This window comes from Cyprinodon tularosa, unplaced genomic scaffold (assembly GCF_016077235.1).
Source record: "Cyprinodon tularosa strain WSP-4 unplaced genomic scaffold, ASM1607723v1 ctg33, whole genome shotgun sequence".
Lineage (NCBI taxonomy): Eukaryota > Metazoa > Chordata > Actinopteri > Cyprinodontiformes > Cyprinodontidae > Cyprinodon > Cyprinodon tularosa.
This window is the reverse complement of record NW_024039041.1, coordinates 2651899-2678050: the sequence shown is the minus strand read 5'-3', so window position 1 is coordinate 2678050 and position 26152 is coordinate 2651899. Positions and strand designations below refer to the sequence as shown.

At 41.8% G+C, this 26152-nt stretch overlaps 2 protein-coding genes across 5 annotated transcripts; both read left to right on the top strand.

Annotated features, from left to right (window-relative positions):
* Positions 1-5259: 5259 nt before the first annotated feature.
* LOC119788961 lies at positions 5260-12515 on the top strand. Of its 4 annotated transcripts, XM_038293669.1 has the most exons (3): positions 5260-11659; positions 11939-12013; positions 12284-12515. In XM_038293669.1, the coding sequence occupies exons 1-2, from the start codon at positions 5951-5953 to the stop codon at positions 11981-11983; spliced, it is 5754 nt and encodes a 1917-aa protein (XP_038149597.1). In that variant the 5' UTR covers positions 5260-5950; the 3' UTR covers positions 11984-12013; positions 12284-12515. The 4 variants fall into 4 exon arrangements, 3 of the variants coding, with proteins under 3 accessions (XP_038149597.1, XP_038149595.1, XP_038149596.1); XR_005281525.1 differs by having other exon boundaries at positions 5260-12013; XM_038293667.1 differs by having other exon boundaries at positions 5260-5440; positions 5711-12515.
* On the top strand, positions 12005-26124 carry drd3 (dopamine receptor D3). Its single transcript, XM_038293746.1, has 4 exons — positions 12005-12013; positions 15221-15286; positions 18589-18958; positions 25122-26124. Exons 1-4 carry the CDS (start codon positions 12005-12007, stop codon positions 25316-25318), a joined length of 642 nt encoding a protein of 213 aa, XP_038149674.1. The 3' UTR covers positions 25319-26124.
* Positions 26125-26152: the final 28 nt, after the last annotated feature.

Here is a 26152-nt window from a genome sequence, read left to right as displayed (position 1 = left end):
ATATTAAATATGTCTAACCAGGTTATGTTATTTGAAAAGGCTAATAAAAAATAAATATATCAGATGTTAGTTTTAAAAAATGTTATATCCTGGCCCTGTGTTTCTTTAATTGATTTGTAGGCTTCACCAAATATCAAAGATGCATAAGTTTACTGTCAATAAGAGCAGTGAAATATCCAACTCTTGTAAGAAACCTGTGAAGGGTACCAAGTAATAGAATGGTGCTGACAGAGAGAAACAACCAGGGTAATTGCTGCAAGACAAGGGTAGAGAGGAAACCCAGAATCAACACCAACTATCAAGATATGAACTTATGACCAGTAACTTTTTTTTTTTCCACAAAGAAAGGCTTGTAGAGAAATAAACTGTTTATTATACAATATGTTTATTTGTATAGTACAATTCAGTACCTGGAATTTTCAAAGTTAAATTAGAAGAAAATTAAAATCAAAGTAAAAGCAAATAAAGAAAAAAACTCAATAAAAGGAGGTAGTAAAACAAATAAAACACTTGGACATGCTGCTTTAAATTTAAGTCAGAGTCAAAGACCACTCCAGGCATGTCCAACGCTGCACCTGCTGGGTCAGGCTGGAGGTGAACACATCCTTGAATATGAGCATGGCATTTTTATCTCAAATCTAAACATACCACACTGGCAGAGGCAGAACTGGAACAACTGCAAATGCAGCATGCATTGAAAACTAATAGTGCCACAAATGTATATATTTAAGTTGAAATACTGTGATTAAAAAAATAAATTATTAAAAAAACTAGAGATGCATGCAAATAATGAAAATGTGATATCCTGAATAAATATTAAAAAAATATTTGCAATTCAAAATTTTACAAATGATTAAACACACAGAATAGGTCCTAACTGTATGTCTATATGCCAAATAAATAATCAATTTCTTTTTTTCACTCTGTGAATATTCATATTATTCTTGTTACAAGAAAGTCAGATGTATTTACATTTGTAAAGTTATCTGCTGTTGACTATCATCATGTTTTTCAACAAAGGAATCATAAAGAAATATTCAGGAATGTGAATTTTCAGACATGACATTACCACGTCTTTTCATTTGTATTTGAACTTGTATGCATCATTTTGTGTGGGTTATAGGAAATATATAGTTTAAATATATTTACATGCATCTACGTATGTATGCATATGTGTATGTAATGTATATCCATGCACATATCATTTCTGTTTTTGATAATCAAAAAAGTTCCTATTCATCTTCAAAGTAAAAAACAACTGATTTAATACCAATGCCTATGAGTAAATGTAAACTTCTTGCTAAATAAAACTGACTTAAATCCAAATAAAATCTAAGCCCTTTTTTTTTTTTTTTCCGCTGCAAATTTCCATTACATCCAGTTGTGTTTGTAGTCGGATCATTTCTGAATCCAAGGGGTATTCACACAGTCATATCAGTAATCAATAATCCTAACTGAATGTTTGGCTACTTCATTGTGATGCAGGTGTTTGTAATAACATCTTTGGAACGTCTTTCCGCATCGTTAGTTTTATAGATTGCATTTGCTGAGTTAGATGAATATTGTTTCAGTTTGGTTATTCTAAAAAGTGATATGAATCTCATTACAATGTGGCTGAACTAGATCTCTTCAGCGCTCTGTCACAAGATAATAGAAATTCACTAAATTCCTTGAATCCTAAGTAGCCCCCCCACCACCACCTACACCTTCTCATTCTGCAACTGAGATTTCCTGTGTGGTTTGGACTCTCATTATTAGTTTGTTAGGCTTTTTTTTTTTTTTTTCTGAACACAGATTTGAGCCAGTAAGCAACCCAGCCAACTCTCCTCCTGGACATCAGCTCTGACACAGGACTGTGGCTCCTAGCTTTGCCCAAATCCAGAGCCTCTGAGCTGCCCAGCATGGCAGGTTTTCCACCACAATTATCTCTGCTTCAAGCTTCTCCTTTTGTCGGACACATAAGCCTTTTTTTGAATTAGCTCTCATCTCAGTAGCTACAAAGAATTTGCTTTTGTCCACACACAACTCGTTTCAAAACTCCTGCTTTAAGCCTGGTGTAAAAACAGACCCTACATCATGCAATACAGTCATTTGTTTTCCACCCAGAGATGAAAAAATATGTAGGAAACAAGAAAGAAAAAGAAAACCTCTGCCACAGCTGACAGGGAAATCTGTCTTTGGAATCACAGTTCTCCTCTATCCTCTGCTGAAAATTTTAATCTTGACCTCTTGGAGGTCAGCCAGCTGCGATTACATCTCCTCACCTCCTGCTCTTAGAACTGCAGCCTTACTGGGCAACATAAGGCTCATCCGAGGCATTTAATTTGATGAAAATAAGCTGTCGACTGAGGTGTTTCCCCCTCGGTGGAAGCCTGAGGCTGAGTTGATCTTCCTTTGTATGATCCCCAGCCGATGACAAGCATGACTCCCTTTTAAATCTCGCAGCAGCATATTAGCCTCCTACTTGAAATACTATGCACGTTTCCTGCAAAAAAGATAACGCTAGTTATATGCTTAATGGGTCTGAAAGGGGATTTTCCCGCTATCACAATGTTATAAATATATCAGCAGGTTTGTAAGAAGCTATGATGAGCAAAGAATAAGTAATAAAAAACAAATCAATAGATATTTATGATACTGTTAATCAAGGGCTCTAAATCTTAAAAAAAAAAAAAAGGAGTCTGTGAATCGTTTCAACCCCTGCTTGCCTGAGTACACAGCGTACATATGGCTCAGGTGTAGCAGACAGAGACGATCCCTTCCCATTCAGCTGAGAATAGACCTGTCAGTCCAGGAAAAAAACCCTTGAAGAACTAACCAGCGGAACCACATGCTGTTCTCCCTGCACACAGGCAGCACCCAGCACACTTATCTGGTGTGAACCAGGGTGGAAAGATACTAATGCAGGGCCATCGTCATGCATGATGCAGCCATTCTCTGAGGATTGTGCTTGTTCATGTTAACAGTGGATATTTTTTGTTTTCTTTACTTGGATACAAACATTCTAAAGGCTCATGCAACGTGTTCTAAGCAATGAATGGAGGAAAATTCTGCTTTTATTTCACGGTTAAGCTAACTAATGAAATGTACTGCAGTCCTTGCAGTTTGCCTAATTTGTATTTCTTTTGGAGCAAGCATAAAAACTCCCTGTGAGGATCATTAAAGTTGAAATTCAAACTTCTTCTGCATACTCAAAAACACACAACAGCAAAAATTATTTAAATCTAAAATGTGTTTTGTATGTTTCCTATTTTAATGAGCATTGATATCATAAGGTGAACACAAAAACTTACAACTGCTTTTCGAAACTCCTTCTTTCAGTTGTCATTTTTAAGAGCATTTGATGGACCCCAAATTATCGACTTGTCTGTTTTACTAAATACTGTTCATCTTCTAAGCCTTCACAACCTTCTTTCAAATGCCAAGTTGTTGTAATGCAAAAAAAATTGACATCAGTCAAACTATCTTTTAATTGTTATTCTAAACTGAATTATGCCTATATCATATTAAAAGTGAGAGAAAAGCTAAAATTTACACTATAGAAAAACAGAAAATGCTATAATAATCTCGTGGAATTACAATTTACATGCATAGACTAATATTTTGTTGATTTTCTGCTATCAATTGTAGTAAATCTTGGGAACTTGATATTAAGTTCAACAGGTTGTAGGATTTTCCCGACACTTGCATCCAGAGACGTTATTAAAGACGAAAAAATTACAATTTGCAAAGGTTTCAGTCAGGAAACATACAAATAGTCCACAGCAGTGTACATGATGTCAAAGCAAAGTTCTAAGAGAAAACAAAATACAACAGAGGATATTACAAAACTGAAAATCCCTCCAACACCAGAAACAAGACGATACTGGAACTGGTCAGGGAGGCTATCAAGAGGTAAAAAGTGACACTGAATGAGTCGCAATGATGTTCAAGTCCTGGTTGTGTTTTATATGTGACAACAGTCTCCTGTATGACTAACATTTCTCGACTAAATATTTTTTTCTTTTAAAGAAAACATCCAGATCTGTCTAAAATATCCTAAAACATTTGGCAGAATGTTGACTTTTTTAAAAACATCTGAAAAAAAAAATAAAAATAAAAAAAATAAGAGCAAAATTGTTATTCGTTATTCCAGAAGTGACTCTCATAAATTATACAGATTCATTACACATAAAGGGAGTATGGGTTTTAAGCCTTTGCCTGTTGTAATTTAAAGGATTAGACTTTGTCTCCATAAAAAATTTGAAATTGTGAACAAGTTAAAGCATATTCAGAGAAGGTTTAATGGAAGGAAAAAGGTTGGTAGGAAATAGATGATAGAAATAAATGCCTCTCTCATGGGATGTCAACAGACTTAAGAGGCCTGTCAAGTAAAACCCACTAAGAAATATGAATGAAGGAGTGAACTGAGGCTGGAGTCAGTGCCTCAAGAGCTGGGAGGAGTAGAAAAATCCTGCACATGGTCGACAAGCATCTTACCTGGGCTTAGGAGAAAAACCACACTATAGCTCAGTGCTCTAAAGTCCTATTTTCACATAATAGTAAAGTTTGCATCTAATTTGGGAATCTAAGTTTAAGAGTCTAGATGTATATTGAAAGGGAAAGAATCAATATTCCTAAAGTACATTGTGACATTTCCACAGTCAGAAATGTCTTAATGCTTCCTTCTGCTGACAAGCTTTATGGAGGTACTGAGCACATTTTGCAGCACCTGCCAGCAATAGCTCTATCAAGTATTTCTGACATAAAAGCAACTCATATAAAATATACCCCAGACCAGGTATTGGTCAAGGTGGTTGAAACTGTAAAAAGTTCCAAATAGCATATAATTTTGACCCCAACTCTTAAGTTTTCTGCTAAAAAAACTGAAAAAAGGAAATATTTATTTTTGAGTATCACAGTTTGAGCAAATACTCAGCCAACATGAGAGTGAAGTTGAATCTTTTAAACAGCCTAGCTAGATTCCAGAACTAAGTCTGACAGAAAATGAGTGCGGCTGTGAATAGGAGATGCCTTGTAAGGCAGAGTGGGAAAATTATACTATGCCAAGATGTGTTATGCAACTACACTCATATAAAAAAAAAAAAAAAAAAAAAAAAAAACGGAATACTAAAACCAATTCAAAACTGTCTTATCAAATAGTTTTTTAGAAGGTGTCCATACTTATGCGACATGAACATTCCAGTGTTTTATGCCAGAAGAATTATATAACATAAATAGTGTAGAAAAGGCTATGGACATTACAGACTTTTAGTCTGACAAGTAGTGGTTATTTTACTGTACTTCCTTAGTTAGTTTAGGGACTCTTATTTTGACATTGCTAGTTTCAGGATATGACATCACATGTTCATCCATCTTTGTTTAGTTCAGATGCCATGCTTCAGAGTTACCTGACTTTCATCCAAAGTAATCCTTGTGTTTGTGTGCATAAATGACCAAAGTAAGTAACCAAATATTGTTGTTTAAATAAGTTAAGTTTATTTTGATGCATATTTTGGTATATTTTTCCTGTTATCCGGTAGTTATTTGGTAGATTGTGCTGAACCTACCTAGATCACCTGTTGCCTATGCGTATAATGTAATTCTAGTTCATCTACCTCAGTTATGTGTATCGTAGATGCTAATGATTATTATGGAGCTTAGTGTGAATTTAGCAGTAACTCTACAGACAGCATTTGAGTTATTTTATCTTCATTTCTGTTGTGTTTAGGATCACGCAGATGCATTGTTAAAACCCATGTATGATACCACCTAAAGTTAATACAAGAAAGTCAAGTTTAAATCATCCAGTCTGGCGTCCTCCTTTCTGACCTAATCCCCATTCAACATCCTTCTGGGCTTAAGTAGTGCTCTGGCCGGCACTCCTCTTGATTGTGTCCGATGGAAAACTGAACGGTGCAACCTAATAGTTCAAAATACAGTCCAACCACCTGCTATCTTCCCTACATTAATGGTCCTTCGAGCCGGATGTACATTGCACTCAATCAAGATGGATATGAAAGATGTTGAATTCCTTGGTGCACGCCCTCGACGCCAGACACGCCCTCCTCTCCGTTATGAAGATTATGAAGTAGACTACAGGGGGCTTGGTGCTCATTGGCATGAGGAGAAAAATGAATGTGGTGACAGTACTCCTCGCCATCTCCTTATTCACTCACCTGGTAAGAGCACAGCCTATGATGCAGAGCTACAAGACATCCAGCAGGAGAGGCGTGTGTTACAGCACATGTTGGAGCAGTCACTGCAGTCCCAGCAGTGCATGTCAACAGGCCTGGCAGAACTTAAAGCAGTCCGTGCAGACATGCTACAGCTGGTAAATACTGCACGCAGCCTACAACAACCACACGAGGCACATGGCTTTCATTCAGCCACAGTGGATGATGATGGAGGATGGCCACCACCACCACCGTGGTTAAGCAACACCGGAGATGTGCCACCTTCGAGTGAAGAGCCCATGGTTGACCGCCTCGACCGGTTAATGAGTGAACTGCAGCTATTAAGAAATGAGACACTAGCAGCCAAGCAGAATGTAGCGCCAATAGCCCAGCCGCTGTCGGCACCACCACCTATCCAACCCTTTAGGCCCACCTACCCCAGCATTAGCCACGCCCCTACAGTTACCCTGCAACAGCGCCCTGCATGGTCCAGTTTGCCCCCACCTCCACCGCAGCTCACCTCCCCACTATATGGCGTGCCTCTGAACCCCACTGCACACCGCCCTCCATCACTGCAACGTCCACCACCTCCTCCGGGTCCACCATATGCAACTAGACAGGCGCCAACTTACTCCAGACCATCATACCACACCTCTATCGTAGAATCAGCCTATCGTGGCCCCCGTGCTACCATACCCAACTTCTCTCATCGAGATCCTGGTGAGTTTACTCATCTCAAGATTGCCCTCGAGAACCTGCTACCTACTGATAGCACCGAAATGTTTAAGTATCAGGTCTTAGTTGACCACCTGAAGCTAGAGGAGGCCAAACTGATAGCTGATGCCTACATCCATTCTCAGACACCCTTTACAGACACAATGATGGCCCTCAATGAGAAGTTCGGACAGCCTCATCAGCTGACCATTAAGCGGATCGCTGAGGTGATGGACACACCTGACATTAGACGTGGCGATGCAGTGGCCTTCGACCAATTCTCACTTCAGATACAGTCACTGGTGGGAATGTTGAAGACACTTGGTCCTGAGGGTGAGGTGGAGCTCCTATGTGGTACCCATGTTGCAAGGCTGCTCAGCAAGCTGCCCCCAGAACAAAGAGCTGATTTCCGTAGATGCATGTTCAGCCAGTCTAAGAGAAGTTACACTCTCTACGACCTAGCTCAGTGGCTTAAGCATGAAGCCTGGTGTCAGGATTTTGATGGCCAACTATCTTCTAGAGGGGTGAGAGCCAAGCCCAGTGCTAAGACTAGCACCAACCCAAAGAAGCCCTCTGTAACTGTGCTGCATGGAACATACAGTACGCCTAAGGAGGTCAAACCTACAAGTGATAGTCAAGGCAAGGTCAAGCCAGCACCCTACTGTGCATTCTGCGACAACCGAGAACACCATCTGAGTCAGTGCATGGCCATCAGTAAGCTAAACAAAGAACAGCTAACTGACTGGATTAAGACCAACAAGAGATGTTGGCGCTGTGCGCGCTCACACCAGGCGGCGCAGTGCACCCTAAAGAAGACCTGCAATCTGTGTCAAGGTCGACACCTACAGGCACTACACAACGTCAATACAGCGACTCAGGGAGGTCCCACCCAAGCAACAGTGCCATCTCAAGGTGGCAGCACAACCTCCACTGAGGTATTGTACCTGGATCGGCCAGCTGAAGGCAGCAGAGTGCTGCTGAAAGTGGTCCCAGTGTTCCTGTACCATGGCGGCCGCACTCTGGACACCTATGCTGTATTAGACGACGGGTCAGAGAGAACGATGTTGCTGCCAGCTGCCAATGAGGCATTGGGTCTTCATGGAACTCCTGAGTCCTTACCTCTACGTACAATCCGGCAGGATGTCCAAACCCTACACGGAGCCAACGTGTCCTTCGCCATCGCCTCCAAGGCAAGACCTAAGACCAAGTATCAGATCACCAATGCCTTCACCTCTACCCGCATCGATCTCGCCGACCATACTTATCCTCTGGAACAGTTGCAGAGGAAGTATAAGCACCTCTCAGGACTGCCTCTTCAGCCCTTCAAGAGGGTTAAGCCACTTCTGCTCATAGGCAGTGACCACCCCCACCTCTTGACTCCTACCCAGCCAGTACGACTGGGTCCACCTGGTGGTCCAGCCGCGGTACACACCAGGTTGGGCTGGGCCTTGCAGGGCCCCTCTAGTGTCATAAGCCAGATCTCCAGTCCACAGCACTGCTTCTTCACTTCAGTTCCCCCTCAAGTCACTGAGTTAATGAGGAATGTTGAGAAGCTGTGGCAAGTCGACCTCATACCACTCAGGGGCAGCAAAGTGGCTACCCGCTCCAAGCAAGACAACCTTGCCATCAGCCTGCTTGAAGGAAAGACGACCCGTGAAGAAGTGGAGGGCATCTCTCGCCTCGCCACCCCGCTGCTACGGCACAAAGACATGCCACGCCTTCAAGCCATTCCCGATGCAGTCCTACCAAGCCTCAGAGGAGTCGAGAGACGACTCCAGAGAGATCCTGAGAAGGCCACGGTGTATCGTGCTGAGATCGACAAGTTGATACAGGCAGGGTCCGTTGTAAAGCTAGACCCATCAGAAATAACCAGGGCAGAAGAGGCATGGTACATTCCCCACCACCTAGTTAGCCACAATGGCAAACACCGACTTGTATTCAACTGCTCGTACCAGTATCGAGGTCAGAGCCTCAACGAACACCTCCTTCCTGGGCCTACTCTCGGAGCATCTCTGCTGGGAGTCCTCCTCAGATTTCGGGAGCATGAAGTGGCTGTGAGTGGAGACATAAAGAGCATGTTCCACCAAGTTCGCCTGCTACCTGAAGACCGGCCTCTCCTGCGCTTTGTGTGGCGCAACCTACAGCAACACGAACCCCCTGCAGTGTACGAGTGGCAGGTGCTGCCCTTCGGCACGACTTGCAGCCCGTGTTGTGCTGTGTTCGCCCTGCAGCACCACACAAGAGAGAACACCCAGCCTGGAGATGAGGTGAGGACTTCAGTGGAACGATGCTTCTATGTGGACAATTGTCTGCAGTCCCTCCCTACCACCGGGGCTGCCAGAGACCTCGTGGACAAGTTGAGAGGTCTCCTGTCCTCAGCTGGCTTTGTACTTCGTCAGTGGGCCAGCAATATACCCGAAGTGATCAGCCACCTACCTGAGGACCTCAGATCCACCAGCACTGACCTCTGGTTGGCACATGAGAAAACGGACAGTCCTGAATCAACATTGGGTCTCAGCTGGCAGTTCTCCACTGACATCCTGGGATACAAATGTCGCCCTATCCAGTACGATGAGCCCACAATGCGCAACATCTACAAGGTGCTCGCCAGTCAGTACGATCCCTTGGGCTTCATCCTGCCCTATACTACTAGAGCCAAGATGCTAGTGAGATGCCTTTGGGACAAGCAGAGAGGCTGGGATGACCCCCACTTGCCCCCACATCTCCTCAAGCAGTGGAGAGACTGGGAAGGAGAGTTACAGTTTCTCTCTCAAGTCTGCTTCAGTCGTCCATACCTGCCCAAGGGCACAGCTGCTGCCATAAACGAGAGAGAGCTTCACATCTTCTGCGATGCATCGGAGCTGGCCTACGGAGCAGTAGCGTACCTCAGGATGGTCGACAGCGACGGTGTACCACACCTGGCCTTCGTCATGGCACGATCCAGAGTGGCCCCTAGACGTCTACAGTCCATGCCGAGGTTAGAGCTGTGTGGTGCCCTCACTGGAGCTCAGCTCTCCAAACTCCTGAATGATGAGCTTACCCTGGACATCAAGAGAACCATGCTCTGGACAGACTCCACAACCGTGCTGGCGTGGCTGAGGTCGGAATCCTGCCGATTCAAAGTCTTTGTCGGCACCCGTGTTGCTGAAATTCAAGATCTCACTCAGCAACACACATGGCGGTACGTCGACTCTGCCCAGAATCCGGCCGACGATATTACTCGCGGTAAAAGATTGCAGGACTTAACCCAACCCAACAGATGGAGCCAAGGCCCTCCGTTCCTCCTCCTACCTTGTGACCAGTGGCCAGCGCAGCCTCCGGGAATCTTGGGAGATCCTTCCGACTCTTCAGAGCTTCGCAAAGAGACCTTCTGTGGTGCCACCTCTACAGCTGTGAGTCAGGCAGACTCAGAGCTGAACCAGTACAACACCTGGAGGGAGCTGCTGAAGGCCACAGCCCTGAAGCTTCATGGGGCGGCTGCAGAAGATGGATGTGCTTCTGCAGATGATTACCGTCATGCAGAGACTCACCTTCTCCGACAGGTCCAACAAGACTGCTTCCCTGACGAGCTTCGTCTCCTTAAAGCAAAGAAACCAGTCCTACGGAGCAGCCATCTCAGTAGCCTCTCTCCGGAACTTGACGAAAGCAGTGACCTCATCAGAGTTGGTGGTCGACTCCGCAGGTCAGAAGACCTGGATTACACCAGTCTACACCCAGTGGTGTTAGACCCCTCACACCCAGTGACCCGCCTGCTTATTCAGGACTTCGATTGTCGCTTGAAACACCCTGGGCCAGAGCGCGTCTTCGCAGAGATCCGGCGTTACTACTGGATTCTGCGAGGCCGAGAGGCAGTACGTCGCTTCCAGAAAACGTGTACAGACTGCCGCCGCTGGAAGGCGAAGCCTGCCGTCCCTCAAATGGCTGATCTGCCCTTAGCCCGCCTACGCCTGTTTAAACCTGCCTTCCACTCTACAGGCATAGACTGCTTTGGGCCGTTTGAAGTCAAGGTGGGAAGGCGTCTGGAGAAGAGGTGGGGGATCATATTCAAATGTCTAACCGTCAGAGCGGTTCACCTTGACCTACTTAACTCCATCGATGGCGACTCCTTTCTCATGGCCCTAAGAAGGTTTATCGCCCGTAGAGGGACCCCTGCTGAGATCTATTCAGACCAGGGGACTAACTTCAAAGCTGGTGACAAAGAGCTACGAGAGGCATTCGCAGCCATGTCACCTGACCTCCAGTCCCTCCTGGCACCTTACAGAATCAACTTCCACTTCAATCCTCCCGCTGCTCCACACTTCGGAGGCGTGTGGGAGCGAGAGATTCGCTCAGTGAAGAGCGCCTTGTACACCACTGTAGGTGCTCAGCCCCTTCAGGAGGAGGTCCTTCGGACAGTCCTCATCGAAGTGGAGGCGATCCTGAACTCCAAACCCTTGGGGTATGTTCCCTCCGACGTTAGTGATCCAGACCCGGTCACTCCCAATTGCCTGCTGATGGGGCGGTCCGATGGGTCCCTCCCACAAGTCGTCTACCCCAGAGATGAGCTCCTCAGCCAGCGGAGGTGGAAGCATGCTCAGGTGATGACCGACCACTTTTGGGCTCGCTTCATCAGACTGTACTTACCTGGGCTGCAGCTCAGACAGAAGTGGCAGTCCTCCCCGGCCGACGTCACAGAAGGCTCTGTGGCAATGATCGTGGACCCCCAGCACCCTAGGGCCATGTGGCCTATTGGGCGCATCGTAAAGGTCCACCCCAGTCTGGATGGTCGCATCCGGTCCGCGGATGTGAAGGTCAGAGACCGCACCTACACGCGACCTGTCGCCCGGCTGGTGATTCTGCCAGCCCTTCCAAAGGGTGAAGAGAGTCATCCGATTTAATTAGCCTTTTCTTTGTTTCAAATGTACTACATACATTTGGGGGCGGCTGTAGAAAAGGCTATGGACATTACAGACTTTTAGTCTGACAAGTAGTGGTTATTTTACTGTACTTCCTTAGTTAGTTTAGGGACTCTTATTTTGACATTGCTAGTTTCAGGATATGACATCACATGTTCATCCATCTTTGTTTAGTTCAGATGCCATGCTTCAGAGTTACCTGACTTTCATCCAAAGTAATCCTTGTGTTTGTGTGCATAAATGACCAAAGTAAGTAACCAAATATTGTTGTTTAAATAAGTTAAGTTTATTTTGATGCATATTTTGGTATATTTTTCCTGTTATCCGGTAGTTATTTGGTAGATTGTGCTGAACCTACCTAGATCACCTGTTGCCTATGCGTATAATGTAATTCTAGTTCATCTACCTCAGTTATGTGTATCGTAGATGCTAATGATTATTATGGAGCTTAGTGTGAATTTAGCAGTAACTCTACAGACAGCATTTGAGTTATTTTATCTTCATTTCTGTTGTGTTTAGGATCACGCAGATGCATTGTTAAAACCCATGTATGATACCACCTAAAGTTAATACAAGAAAGTCAAGTTTAAATCATCCAGTCTGGCGTCCTCCTTTCTGACCTAATCCCCATTCAACATCCTTCTGGGCTTAAGTAGTGCTCTGGCCGGCACTCCTCTTGATTGTGTCCGATGGAAAACTGAACGGTGCAACCTAATAGTTCAAAATACAGTCCAACCACCTGCTATCTTCCCTACAATAATACTTTTAATATTTTTATTGTTTAAACAATATCTTTGAAATAATTTTATTTGGATATATGAAAGATTGACCTGTTAAATTCATAACTGTATTATTTGTTTTAATGCACATACGTTTTTGTTTTTTTCAGAAAATTTCTCATGGTTTATGACAAGGCTACAGTAGCATGTAAATGTGCAGCGATTACTGTGGAGAAAACCCAAATGTAGAAAGATCTTGAAAAGAAAAAGGAAGAAATTATTCAACTTTGTATGGCTAATTAACTGAAATGCGCCTTACATGCAGGGGAACATTGTGTTGAAAGCTGAGTACAGCAAAAGTTTAACAAAGACTCAAAAAAAATATCACAAAAAGGCAAATGTTGGAGGTTTTGTATCAAATAACACAGGGAAATAGTTTTATTTAGGAAACAGAGCCCAGTCTGCCAGCAAGGCATAAAGCATAATCGATTTAGGGTGGTGGCAGCCTAGTGGTTAGGGCATAGAGCTTGGAATACTGAGGTTCTGAGTTCGAGCCCCACTCCCATAGACTGCCATTCTGGGTCTGTGGGATTGGGTCTCCACATTGCTCCGTGTGGGCCTCATGAAATGCAGAGTTGAATTTCTCCAATGTGAGATCAATAAAGTTCAATTATTATTATGAATGAGATGAACCAGGCAACATACTGTAGCAACTAGTGAAATAAAAAGGAGAAACACCAACTGATACCATAGTTAAAAGTAATCAACTACTCAAGGAACATTTAAAACTGAAGAACCTCTTTCTCTTTCTAGCTAAAGGCCATTTCAGTTTGCCCTCTTTCTTTTTCTGGGTTCATTTATGGCATACTGGATGAGTTGTTTAGGCTCTATCCTACTCTTCCTGGTATGAAATTCAAATTTAAATGGAACTAAAATAGGATTTCAACCCCAGTTACTTAATGATTAAACAGGGTTGATGGGATGGTAATTATTTATTTACAGGTCCCAAGTTGGATTCAATAACCTATTATCTGATGAAGGTTCTCAGTCATCCAGGTCATAGTCAATCCGTAAAAATTCAAAAAATATCCACTGGACTTGGTTTTCAAGATTTGAAGACGTTTCGCCACCTCTCCAGGAAGCTTTCTCAATTCAAATGTCTGGATCCGCAGTGAGTTTGAGTCTTATATGGACAAGGCCTTGTATTGCTTGGAAACATGCAAATGGTAACCGATGAATGGGTCGTTTTAGTTCCATCGTTAGCCTGTAATATCTGAACCTGTCTATTGTTAAGGGTCGGTCGTTAAAGGGGGGATTGCCATTAAGGGGGGATTGTCTCCTGTAATACCTGAAACCTGTCTATGATTGTTAAGGGTCGGTCGTTAAACAATACCTCCTTAACGACCGACCCTTAACAATCATAGACAGGTTCAGATATTACAGGCTAACGATGGAACTAAAACGACCCATTCATCGGTTACCATTTGCATGTTTCCAAGCAATACAAGGCCTTGTCCATATAAGACTCACTGCGGATCCAGACATTTGAATTGAGAAAGCTTCCTGGAGAGGTGGCGAAACGTCTTCAAATCTTGAAAACCAAGTCCAGTGGATATTTTTTGAATTTTTACGGAATAACCTATTTTCCTTAAAAATCAATTGCTCATTTAAAAATGCATTTTGTCTGACTGTTTATCTGAAACATTTATTTGACATAACCTAAAAACACCAAGCAATGGGCAAATTGATGAAGCAATGGGCAAATCGATGAATTAATTAATGGGCAAATGTTTTTGCACAAAGGTACAGAAGCTACATAATTTTTTAAACAATTTTACAACTTTGAAACCTTTACAATTTTTACGCAAGATAAAATTTCTGCAAAATTTCTAATATAACTTTTTTTTCTATCTGTGGTAGAAAATATCATAAATAAATCCAGCGTAAGGCTGTTAGTTTTGGGTTATCTCCCATCCTCCTAAAGATGTATTTTTAAATAATTTTATATAACTTTTATATCACCAAATAAATGTGAAACAGTGGAGGAAGCTAGTGTTTTTCCTCTTAGGAGCTGGATCTAAACTCTGTTCCAGTGATGATCACAGAGTTCAAACCTATTATCCATTTAAATCTCTGAGATACTTTATATCAGATTTGTCCTGTTTAGTTATGTATATCTTTTCATTTTATTTATTCTACTACTTGGAGTTGTTATGATGCTCACAGTAATTAGATAAATTTGACATCCTTGTTTAAAAAATTTACTTTGGTTTGAATATTTATCTCCATTTTTTGATCCTATACATCTGTTATGGATTATGGTTCTTTTTGTTGTCTTCTTTGCATTTTCTGTATAGGTGATTCAGCAACCCCAGTCCCAAGTCAGGAGACGGTCTTAATTGAACTTACACAGCAGGTTATAAGCTTCTCTATTTGGGATTTCAAACTTTATCTTCTCTACATTTTCAATAGTGTGCATCATGAAGTTTGTAGTGCGCTTTAATTGAGTTGACTCAGGAGTCAGACGGCATGAAAACCTACACGACAAGTAACCCAGTTTCCTTGATTTGCTCTGTCCCTGTCATGAATTCCAATAAAACCGTCCTCTGCGATAAGACAAGCTGAATTGATGAGTTTCGAGTGAAGGGCGGAGAAATGTGCTACTTGTATACTGATTAGGTTTTGTGCATTCATCCAAAAAATGTTTTATTTATTTACCTCCTTTCTGTTTTCTTAGGAGACGTGTCTGCAGGAAGAAACTCCTAAGGGAAGACAAGACTTATCACCTATAAGGATTAAAGTGGTGAGTGATGTTTTCAGGTTATGATCAAATGAAAGCATGACAATCTAGTTAGTAACAGTCCCAGATTGTTGTGACCCGGTGACTAAACAAGGTCCTTCTGTTGCTATTCTTTCCTTTTCCCCGTCTGTGCATTTTCATGCAAACTCAGGATCTCTTTCGATCCACTGAGCGGTTACAAGCCCAGCGGTCTGAGAGGGAGTCTGAAATTGCAATTCTGAAGCGTAGCTTGCTCTTACGTCACCTGGTCGCTTGTCATCTAAGCAAAGTCTAGGGATGACGCACTGCAGCACCTGCACAACCTGCAGGCTGCTTGAAAGCTGAGCAAATAACAATCTGTAGTTTTGCTTAGAGGTAAACATAAGTTGATATGAGTCAGAAAGTAGAACAGAAAGTTTCCGTTTTTTGCCGCACTGCTTGAACCTTATTGATTGATGTTATTCCTCGTGAAGGAAATGGCTAATTAAAGCAGCTGGTGAAGACTTGGTTATATGGGTGATGTATGAACAAGCTGCCAGAATAAAAGGCTGCATTTACTAATGCTCATAATACGCTTCCTGATGTGTGCTGAATGCCCAAGTAGAGCTGCAGTGTAAAAAAAAGTTTGTGTCTCCTAAAACAGCTTGAATCAGCTGCAAAGTCAAATTTTCTCAGCCTTATTAAACACTTTGTTGGCTTGGAGTAGCAATTATCTGCTAGTATAACCAAATGAACCCAAGGGGAATTGGGCAAATGGACTCTTGTTATTTAAAAGACTCCACACAGGTAGAGAGAATCCTGATTCAAAGGCAATGAAGTGCAATTATCGAATATAAAATCCTCAATGATTATTCTTTAATACATTGGGGCATTAAAACTATCTGTAAAAACAATTTAAAGAATTTTTTGTTTATTTACCTTTGAAGAAACAATTGTTTTTTCTGTTTACTAGATATACACTATATTGCCAAAAGTATTTGCTCACCTGCCTTGACTCACATATGAGCTTAAGTGACATCCCGTTCCTAATCCATAGGGTTCAATATGACGTCGGTCCACCCTTTGCAGCTAGAACAGCTTCAACTCTTCTGGGAAGGCTGTCCACAAGGTTTAGGAGTGTGTTTATGGGAATTTTTGACCATTCTTCCAGAAGCGCATTTGTGAGGTCGCACACTGATGTTGGACGAGAAGGCCTGGCTCTCAGTCTCCGCTCTAATTCATCCCAAAGGTGTTCTATCGGGTTGAGGTCAGGACTCTGTGCAGGCCAGTCAAGTTCATCCACACCAGACTCTGTCATCCATGTCTTTATGGACCTTGCTTTGTGCACTGGTGCACAGTCATGTTGGAAGAGGAAGGGGCCAGCTCCAAACTGTTCCCACAAAGTTGGGAGCATGGAATTGTCCAAAATGTCTTGGTATGCTGAAGCATTCAGAGTTCCTTTCACTGGAACTAAGGGGCCAAGCCCAGCTCCTGAAAAACAACCCCACACCATAATCCCCCCTCCACCAAACTTTACACTTGGCACAATGCAGTCAGACAAGTACCGTTCTCCTGGCAACCGCCAAACCCAGACCCGTCCATCAGATTGCCAGATGGAGAAGCGCGATTCGTCACTCCAGAGAACGCGTCTCCACTGCTCTAGAGTCCAGTGGCGGCGTGCTTTACACCACCGCATCCGACGCTTTGCATTGCACTTGGTGATGTATGGCTTGGATGCAGCTGCTCGACCATGGAAACCCATTCCATGAAGCTCTCTGCGCACTGTTCTTGAGCTAATCTGAAGGCCACATGAAGTTTGGAGGTCTGTAGTGATTGACTCTGCAGAAAGTTGGCGACCTCTTCGCACTATGCGCGTCAGCATCCGCTGACCCCGCTCCGTCAGTTTACGTGGCCTACCACTTCGTGGCTGAGTTGCTGTCGTTCCCAAACACTTCCATTTTCTTATAATACAGCTGACAGTTGACTGTGGAATATTTAGGAGCGAGGAAATTTCACGACTGGATTTGTTGCACAGGTGGCATCCTATCACAGTTCCACGCTGGAATTCACTGAGCTCCTGAGAGCGACCCATTCTTTCACAAATGTTTGTAAAAACAGTCTGCATGCCTAGGTGCTTGAATTTATACACCTGTGGCCATGGAAGTGATTGGAACACCTGATTCCAATAATTTGGATGGGTGAGCAAATACTTTTGGCAATATAGTGTATTTTAGGTGCCTCTTAGTCTATTAAAGAAAAAAATAGAAAAGAATCACAGAAAAGTAGACTTTTTCAGTTTACTGAATGAGCTGAACTACATAGACTCAATGTGAAATACTTCAACTGATTTCTCTCTTTATGAGAATAATTATGGATTGCATATTATAACACATAAAAAAAAATACAGAAATATCATTCTTTTGAAAAGTCCCAGCTAAATTGGTTGCTTTAATAGTGACTTTCAGCATGTCAGCATTGTTGCTCTGGGGTTTAGGTCAGGTTAATTGGATGGCATTATAAGCGTGGTGATACCACTACCATTATATTTGTGATTTTGGCTCCATGCAAATGGATTTTATCTCCAAATAAAATGAAAGTATACTTTCCTTGAAACAGTTTTAACCCTCTCTTCTTTTGTTCATCCATAATAAAAGATTTTCATTGTTTGTTTGTTTCTTTTTTTTTTTTATTAGGGAGGGACTTGACAAGGGGAATGTAATAGTTGTAGCCCTGGATCTGAATGTATCTGTGTGTGACTCTAGAGGCTATGACTGTCTTCCTCATGGTTCTGCACAGCATAACCTTTCACTTCATTGGTTTTATCAAGTATTAACATTTTTAGAAAACCTGAATTCTGGGTTGTGATTAGCTGTTAGCCATAAAAATGAACATAATGTGGCTCACTTGTTGTACACTTCCAACCACTTTACTTAGAAAATCTAACTTTGGAGCTTCATGGAGTCAAATGTGTCACTGGAGGCTATATCAGTGTTGATTTCAGCCAATTAATATACCGTAAAAAAATATTTAAACCATTTCATTTTAACTTATCAGTTGTAAGGGAGTTTTTTTTTTTACCAATTCACCAGAGTTAGATTACTTTGGATTTCTGTCTGTTGTAGTAGGAAATTGACTTCTAATTTATCAAGATCTTGGGAAAACCAAAACAATGAGCTGAAAATTCTAAACATGCTGCACAGATCTTATACTCTGCTACTGAATGCAAATTGTGATTGTTATTATGGTAGATCATTTCTCATGTGCCACTTATTTATAACTATTTTTGTGCACTTTAAGAGTTAAGAAAAAAACATCTGCACTGACAGAAAACCCTTTGTCCACCTCAGCAGAGTGTTGAACCATCAGGTCCATCCAAGCCCAATCTGCTCTCAGGCTTCCTGTGGGGCAAACGCCCAAAGACCGGACCAGTGGAGAACTCTGTGCTGCCCCCAGTGGACACACAAAACTACTGCAGCATCAGCCATGCCTCCTGTGGCCGCACTGACTTGGATCTGGAGCAGGACCAAAGAGGGCAGGATGCAGTGGACAATGACCAGGAACACCCTCCTGTCAGGATGGGGTGCGAGGTTAAGGATCTGACAAATGGTCGGACGCACACGTCGCTGCGGCCAATGTCTCATTCTTATACCAGCCAACGATTCAGGAGCATGCACGCTCGGGAGAAAAAGGCAACTCAAATGTTGGCCATTGTGCTTGGTGAGTCAACGCTTTCATAATAGGGATTAAATAAGAAAACCAGCATGTAAATGTCAAGGGAGCACACTGTGGAGACACATTTCTTAAAGTAGCCCTATTCTTTAATCAACTTCAGCTCCTTTAACATTTTTCCTAATGAACCTTTCTGCCTCTTGTACTGGCTCACAGGAGCTCTCCTTTTGCCATGACGGCACAACAGTATTTACTTAATCTCTGTGCTCTAACCTTACAGGTGCTGGTCATAAAATTAGAATATCATGAAAAAGTAGATTGATTTCAGTAATTCCATTTAAAAAGTGAAACTTGTATATTATATTCATACATTACATACAAACTCATATATTTCAGATGTTTATTTTGTTTAATTTTGATGATTACAAATGACAACAAATGAAAATCTCAAATTCATCATATCAGAAAATTAGAATATTGTGAAAAGGTTCAAAATTGATGGCCCCTGGTGCCACACTCTAATCAGCTAATTAACTCAAACCACCTGCAAAAGCCTTTAAATGGTCTTTCAGTCTAGTTCTATAGGCTACACAAACATGGGGAAGACTGCTGACTTGACAGTTGTCCAAAAGACGACCATCGACACCTTGCACAAGGAGGGCAAGTCACAAAAGGTCATCGCTAAAGAGGCTGGCTGTTCACAGAGCTCAGTGTCCAAGCACATTAATAGAGAGGCGAAGGGAAGGAAAAGATGTGGTCGAAAAAAGTGTACAAGCAAGAGAGATAACCACACCCTGGAGAGGATTGTGAAACAAAACCCATTCAAAAATGTGGGGGAGATTCACAAAGAGTGGACTGCAGCTGGAGTGAGTGCTTCAAGAACCACCACACACAGACGTATGAAAGACATGGGTTTCTGCTGTCACATTCCTTGTGTCAAGCCACTCTTGAACCACAGACAGCGTCAGAAGCGTCTTGCCTGGGCTAAAGAGAAACAGGACTGGACTGCTGGTGAGTGGTCCAAAGTCATGTTCTCTGATGAAAGTAAATTTTGCATTTCCTTTGGAAATCAAAGTCCCAGAGTCTGGAGGAAAAGAAGAGAGGCACTTCATCCACGTTGCTTGAAGTCCAGTGTAAAGTTTCCACAGTCAGTGATGGTTTGGGGTGCCATGTCATCTGCTGGTGTTGGTCCATTGTGTTTTCTGAGGTCCAGGGTCAACGCAGCCACATACCAGGAAGTTTTAGAGCACTTCATGCTTCCTGCAGCTGACCAACTTTTTGGAGATGCAGATTTCATTTTCCAACAGGACTTGGCACCTGCACACAGTGCCAAAGCTACCAGTACCTGGTTGAAGGACCATGGTATCCCTGTTCTTAATTGGCCAGCAAACTCTCCTGACCTTAACCCCATGGAAAATCTATGGGGTATTGTGAAGAAGAAGATGCAATACACCAGACCCAACAATTCAGAAGAGCTAAAAGCCACTATTAGAGCAACCTGGGCTATCATAACACCTGAGCAGTGCCACAGACTGATCGACTCCATGCCACGCCGCATTGCTGCAGTAATACAGGCCAAAGGAGGCCCAACTAAATACTGAGTGCTGTACATGCTCATACTTTTCATGTTCATACTTTTCAGTTGGCCAACATTTCTATAAATCCTTTGTTTTTATTGGTCTTCAGTAATATTCTAATTTTCTGATATGATGAATTTGAGATTTTCATTTGTTGTCATTTGTAATCATCAGAATTAAACAAAATAAACATCTGAAATATATGAGTTTGTATGTAATGTATGAATATAATATACAAGTTTCACTTTTTAAATGTAATTACTGAAATCAATCTACTTTTTCATGATATTCTAATTTTATGACCAGCACCTGTATTTCTTGCAGAGCTGCATTAAAAGCTTAAATGTCAAAAAGAGGTTTGGCTGAGCTCAGGACTGCAGTGTGTGTTGTTCAGGAGTCAGGACACCTTGTACACTCACTTCACTGGCCAGCCAGGTTATTTTAAGCACTGTCCAGTTCACCCTGGGATTGCAAATGCCTGACAAAACTCCAATCAGTGATGCTGGATTACATTACACTGGTTTTGGTAATGAGAGCCGTGCACATATACAAAAGAACATCTCTGTTAGGCCAATTTCTCGCGTTTTCCCAAACTCAACCTGATTTCTCAGTAATCTTCAGGTCCAAGTTACAAAGTGAACTGCAGATTCTCTGCAGCCTTAACATTTTATTATCTGTGTATATGTCACAAACTCCTTGAAAAGCGACACTAATAATAAATTATTTTCTAATTAAAACATTGTTTTATTAGACATCCTCAATATTAGGTTTGTAGCCATATCTTGGTCAGTTTCCCGTTTTGCCCTACTCTTCATATTTAAGATGACAGAGTAAATATTTATCTGTGAGATGTTAAAAGCTTGGAAGATTCTTAGATAATCTAATCCAGCTCTATAAACCCCCACTACATTACCCCCAACCTGTCACCTTTGTCATTTGCTCCTTATGAGCCTGTTTGTTCACCTCTGAAGCTGGACAGAAAAGCTGAATTTTGCTTCTAATAAAGGGACATTGTGTAAGAATTACTGTCATCTAGAGGTGAAATGGGGATATTTCATTCAAACAAACACTAAAACTCAGCATGTCACTGCCACAAACATCTATTGCGGAAGCAGTAGCCCCCATGTGTCAAAAAGCCTCACCAATGCAGGCGTAACCACGTCATGTCACAAACCTGGTCTTATAGTTCAGTCCAAGCCCAGAGGAAGAAGTTGGTTCCAGTCGGTCAGCTGGAAATGAAACACGGCGGACATTGCCCAGAGGGTCCCAGACGCTGATGTCTCTGAGGTCGGCACACAGGAGATCAGAGCTGAGCAGACGAATGAATGCAGGGAAATCCAGAGGGCAGAGCCAAAGCAGATGTTGAAGATGTGCTCGGTAGTCAGAGCCATGAGATCAGAGGTTCAAAAAGGTGCCGAAAGGAAATCCACAACGGAGTCAGGAACAGTTCCAGGTTCGGTTTACAGAAAGGAAGATATCAAGCAGGAATCCAAAGTCAGATCAGGCAAACAGATCAGAACAAGATCAGGCAGGCTCAGAGGCAGATTGGATCAGGTTTAAACAGTCAGAAAACACAGGTACGCTAGAGAACTCTCACCAAAGGCTAGAATAATCTGGCACTGATGACTGGTTAGAAGGCTGTTTAAATCATTTTAGCCGGTGGATCAGATGAGTGGTAATGAGAACTGGGAGGAGCAAGGCAGGAGAATAAAATGTGTAAACAGACCTGTCATCAGCGCCAAGATTATGACACTGGTATTTTCTGTAATGAAATGCCAGCATTCACAGCGACTTTGAAAGCCACTAAACTCACCTGCAAATCTGTACCAACAGGATTGGTCTATGTTGGCAGGATCTGCTGTTATCCTTTCTATGGTAGCTTGTAACATTGTCTAATTAAACTGAATGGAAAATGTTAGATTTAGGCCAATTAAGGCAGTACATTTAACTTGCCAAAGAGAAACATGCTACTTCAGCTTCCTTTTTAAAATCTTTCTCCTTCATTGGTGCCTTTCACCTGGAGAAGGGTTGCTCGCTGCTCGACCTCTTTTTTTTAATGCCTTCAGTTTCTTTATCTTTTAAGTCGTCTTTTTGCTTTCTTAGAGATGGTGAAACTGTTTATTGTGTTGCTGCTGCACATTTCCAGTCCTGCAACGTGCTGCAGCAGTCCAGACTTTCAGCTGTTCGGCTAGCATCTCCAAAGCCTCACAACTGCCTCTCAATCACACTGAACTGCCAGCAAGAGGAAATGCATTGTTATTCCATGCATTAGTAACGTTTGAGCCCTTGCCAGCTTCTGTACTTAACAGATAGCAAACTCACAGTCAGTGACCAGACTTATGTAGAAAATATTATAAAACTGTTTGTTTATGAAAAGTTGGCTGATTATTAGTGGAGGTAATAATGCACCAATAATAACATATGTAAATGCAGTCATCAAATTTAGTCAGTAAAAAAAAAAAAAAAGATTGTTACACAATGTCAGTGATGATGCACTGGACTTTTTTAAGGGGGCAAAGTAAATATCTAACATATTTTCTGTGCAAGATTTTGAAAATGATGTAATTTTTTTTTTCTTCAAAGTTAGGTGCTACTTAATGTTAATCCATCATAAAACATCTCAATAAAAGACATTCAGGTCTGAGGTTTGTATGTTAGGAAATGTAAAAAGTTAATAGGTATGAATAAGTTAGCAAGAAGCTGCAGAAGACAAAGTAGTGGAGAGGGGTGGCAGAGTCTCAAGCAAATGGTCAGCACTTATATTGTGCCAGAATCTAAAACAAACGTATGTAGTTATATTTTGCATAAATGAACATAATTAAAACACATCAGCATGAAAAAGATGAGAGGACAGCGTTTGGAGAATACAATGTAAATATCCTCTGTCTGCATTGAGACTGTGTAACTGAAGGCAAGGCAAGGCAAGGCAAATTTATTTGTATAGCACAATTCAGTACAAAGACAATGCAAAGTGCTTTACATGATTAAAATACAGGAAGATAAAACAGAATCAAAGCAAGTAGGAAAAAATAAAAAACAAATAAAATGAAATAAAAAATGCAGAAACAAAAAAAGAATATCAAAACCAGTTGGAACTGAAGGAACTAAAACACCGATCACAGACATATATTTTTGTTTCAGTTTGGGTAAATGTTCAACTCAAAGTCATTGAAGCTTAAAGTAAAGCTTTGTTGGTGGAACAGTGCATCCCTTCACAGTTTGACAAGTACTAGATTTTCTGGGACATAAACGTGTGTGCAATTTGGGCGTTCCCACAGAGGAACAAATACAAGTGCCATCCCAAACCCCACAGTTGTTAGGGCGAGTGGACCATTCAGCCCTTAAATAGCAATTCTGCATCAGTTGCAGGCTTGCTGGAATTTGGCAGTGGATGTAACGGTGACCTGATGGCAGAGAAAAGACGTTCCTCCAAATGTAAATTTGTTTGGTTTGCTGTATCTTCGTCACACTGATGGAAAATCACAAGTTAGGTTTAAGAAGGAATGTAATTAATTCCAAAATGGAGGGTCCTCTTTGAAATACTTTTATCTGGCCATAGACATTTGTCATCCTGCGCCACAAAGCTACAGTCACGCACATGGGGTGTCACTATGTTGCCGTAGTAACGACTACTTTCCTTTTCTGTTGGAAGGAAAAAGCCATCCCATTCTCGTTTAAAGCCCCCCATCTTCAGACAAGGCGCCTTCCACAGCTGGGAGTGACGCTCAATAGTTATAGGGGAACACTGTTTTTTTTTTTTTTACATTGGGCCCTTGATTTTACGTTATTACATCATGTTATACTCACCCATATGAGTCTTGTGTCATTTGGAGCCGTTCTGCAGATATTCCATTAGGTTATATCCAAGTAACGTCTTCCTATGGGCAACGACCTGAAGGCACAAACTAAACTGTTCATAATTTATCATTTATCGTATGTCAGCATTCATAACATGTAGGCGAATCACTGTCCCCCAGTCATCCGCGGTTATATTTTTTATATTTATATCTTTTAAGAACGAAGGAGCAAGAATATGGCAGCTAAAGACATAAAACCTAGGAAAAGCTTCTGTTTTGGCTAACTAAGTTTGTATTTTATCAGAATAATGAAAGATGTTTCACAGAATGATATACAGTATTTGTGAACATGAATTCTTGGTGTTTGAAGATATTTGGTCGTGACCCTAACAGCTTGCAGATACCATTTCCTGTACAAATAAGTCAACAATTGTCCAGTGTCAATGTCAGAGAAACTGTAATGTGACATACATGAGTTACCCAGTTTATGTGTATAGCTCCATAAAAAATGTTGTCTTCAGATACACTGAAAAAAAGAATGCAATCGTTTTTTAGTTACTTTTGTTACAATTGCTTCATGTTAGCAGGGCAGGACATAAAACAACTGTGTTAAAGTAACTAAATATGATTAAGTAAATGAAAAAATCGGTTGCATTCTGGTCACTGATGTGTTTTGGAGGTCTAGCTTTGGGAAAGGAAACAACCATGAAATAAGACTATGATTAACGTATTTTTTATCTCTCTCTTTCTCTATCTTCTCTTTGTTTCACTTTCATGGCATTCAACCTGTACTCCGCTGTCCTTTCCCCACACCGCTCCACTGTCTTCCTGCTTCAGGGGTGTTCCTCATCTGCTGGCTGCCTTTTTTTGTGACTCATATCCTGAATACCCACTGCAGGACGTGCTACGTGCCTCCTGAACTTTACAGTGCTTTCACCTGGCTGGGATATGTAAACAGCGCCCTAAACCCTGTCATCTATACTACCTTCAACATCGAGTTCAGAAGGGCCTTCATCAAAATCCTCAGCTGCTGAGACGAATAAAATCATGTCAGGAGATTAAATTGGAGACCATGCTGCGTGCTTGTGCAATATCTCAGGATTTGCGTTTTTGGTAAACTGTGACCCCAGGATAAACTTCAATGGAGTTAAACAAACAGCTATTAAAGGATGCGGGAAGCAATAAATGTATTTCAAAGCTTGGTTTTTATTTTCAACAGTATTATTCCTCATAAAATACCTTAATTATTATATGCAGACTGTCTTGAGGAGCACAGTGTGTTCTCTTTTATTTTAGGGGATTTGTCTTGTAAAGTATTCTGTATTTACCTTTCATCGGTACAGCTCCATAGTTCATGATATAAATCTTTAAGCCTTGAGGAGCCAAAATGGAGCCTTAAGGCTGATAAATGGATATATGGGCCTGTTCATCCAAAGGTCTTCTGAATCCACATCATGTGGATTAAGTAATGTTACTCAACTCTCCCACTCAGCCCCTCCTTCATCTCAATGACCTTCAGGTACTCACCTGCGCATGCACGGATCGAAATTCACTACTACTGTATGTATTAGAAATGTGCCCATAGGACAGCGCTGGTTCCTGCCAAGACACAAAGTCATTTTGGAGATTTTCATATGTGCAGCAGCCATTGTGCTCGGTGTGGATTCATTGAAATAAAAAAAGGAAAATTAAGTGTTAAAACCTTTTTTTTTTTTATTAACTGTATTTATTGGCAATCTCTTCAGCCTCTGCAGCAGGAGTGCAGACTAGGAGCATTTTTGCCATGGACAAATTAACCAAGGCAGAGCATTGTAAATGAAATAAAAAACAAGCAAAATAATTTTGTTGTCCAGAGGTATATGTGTAAA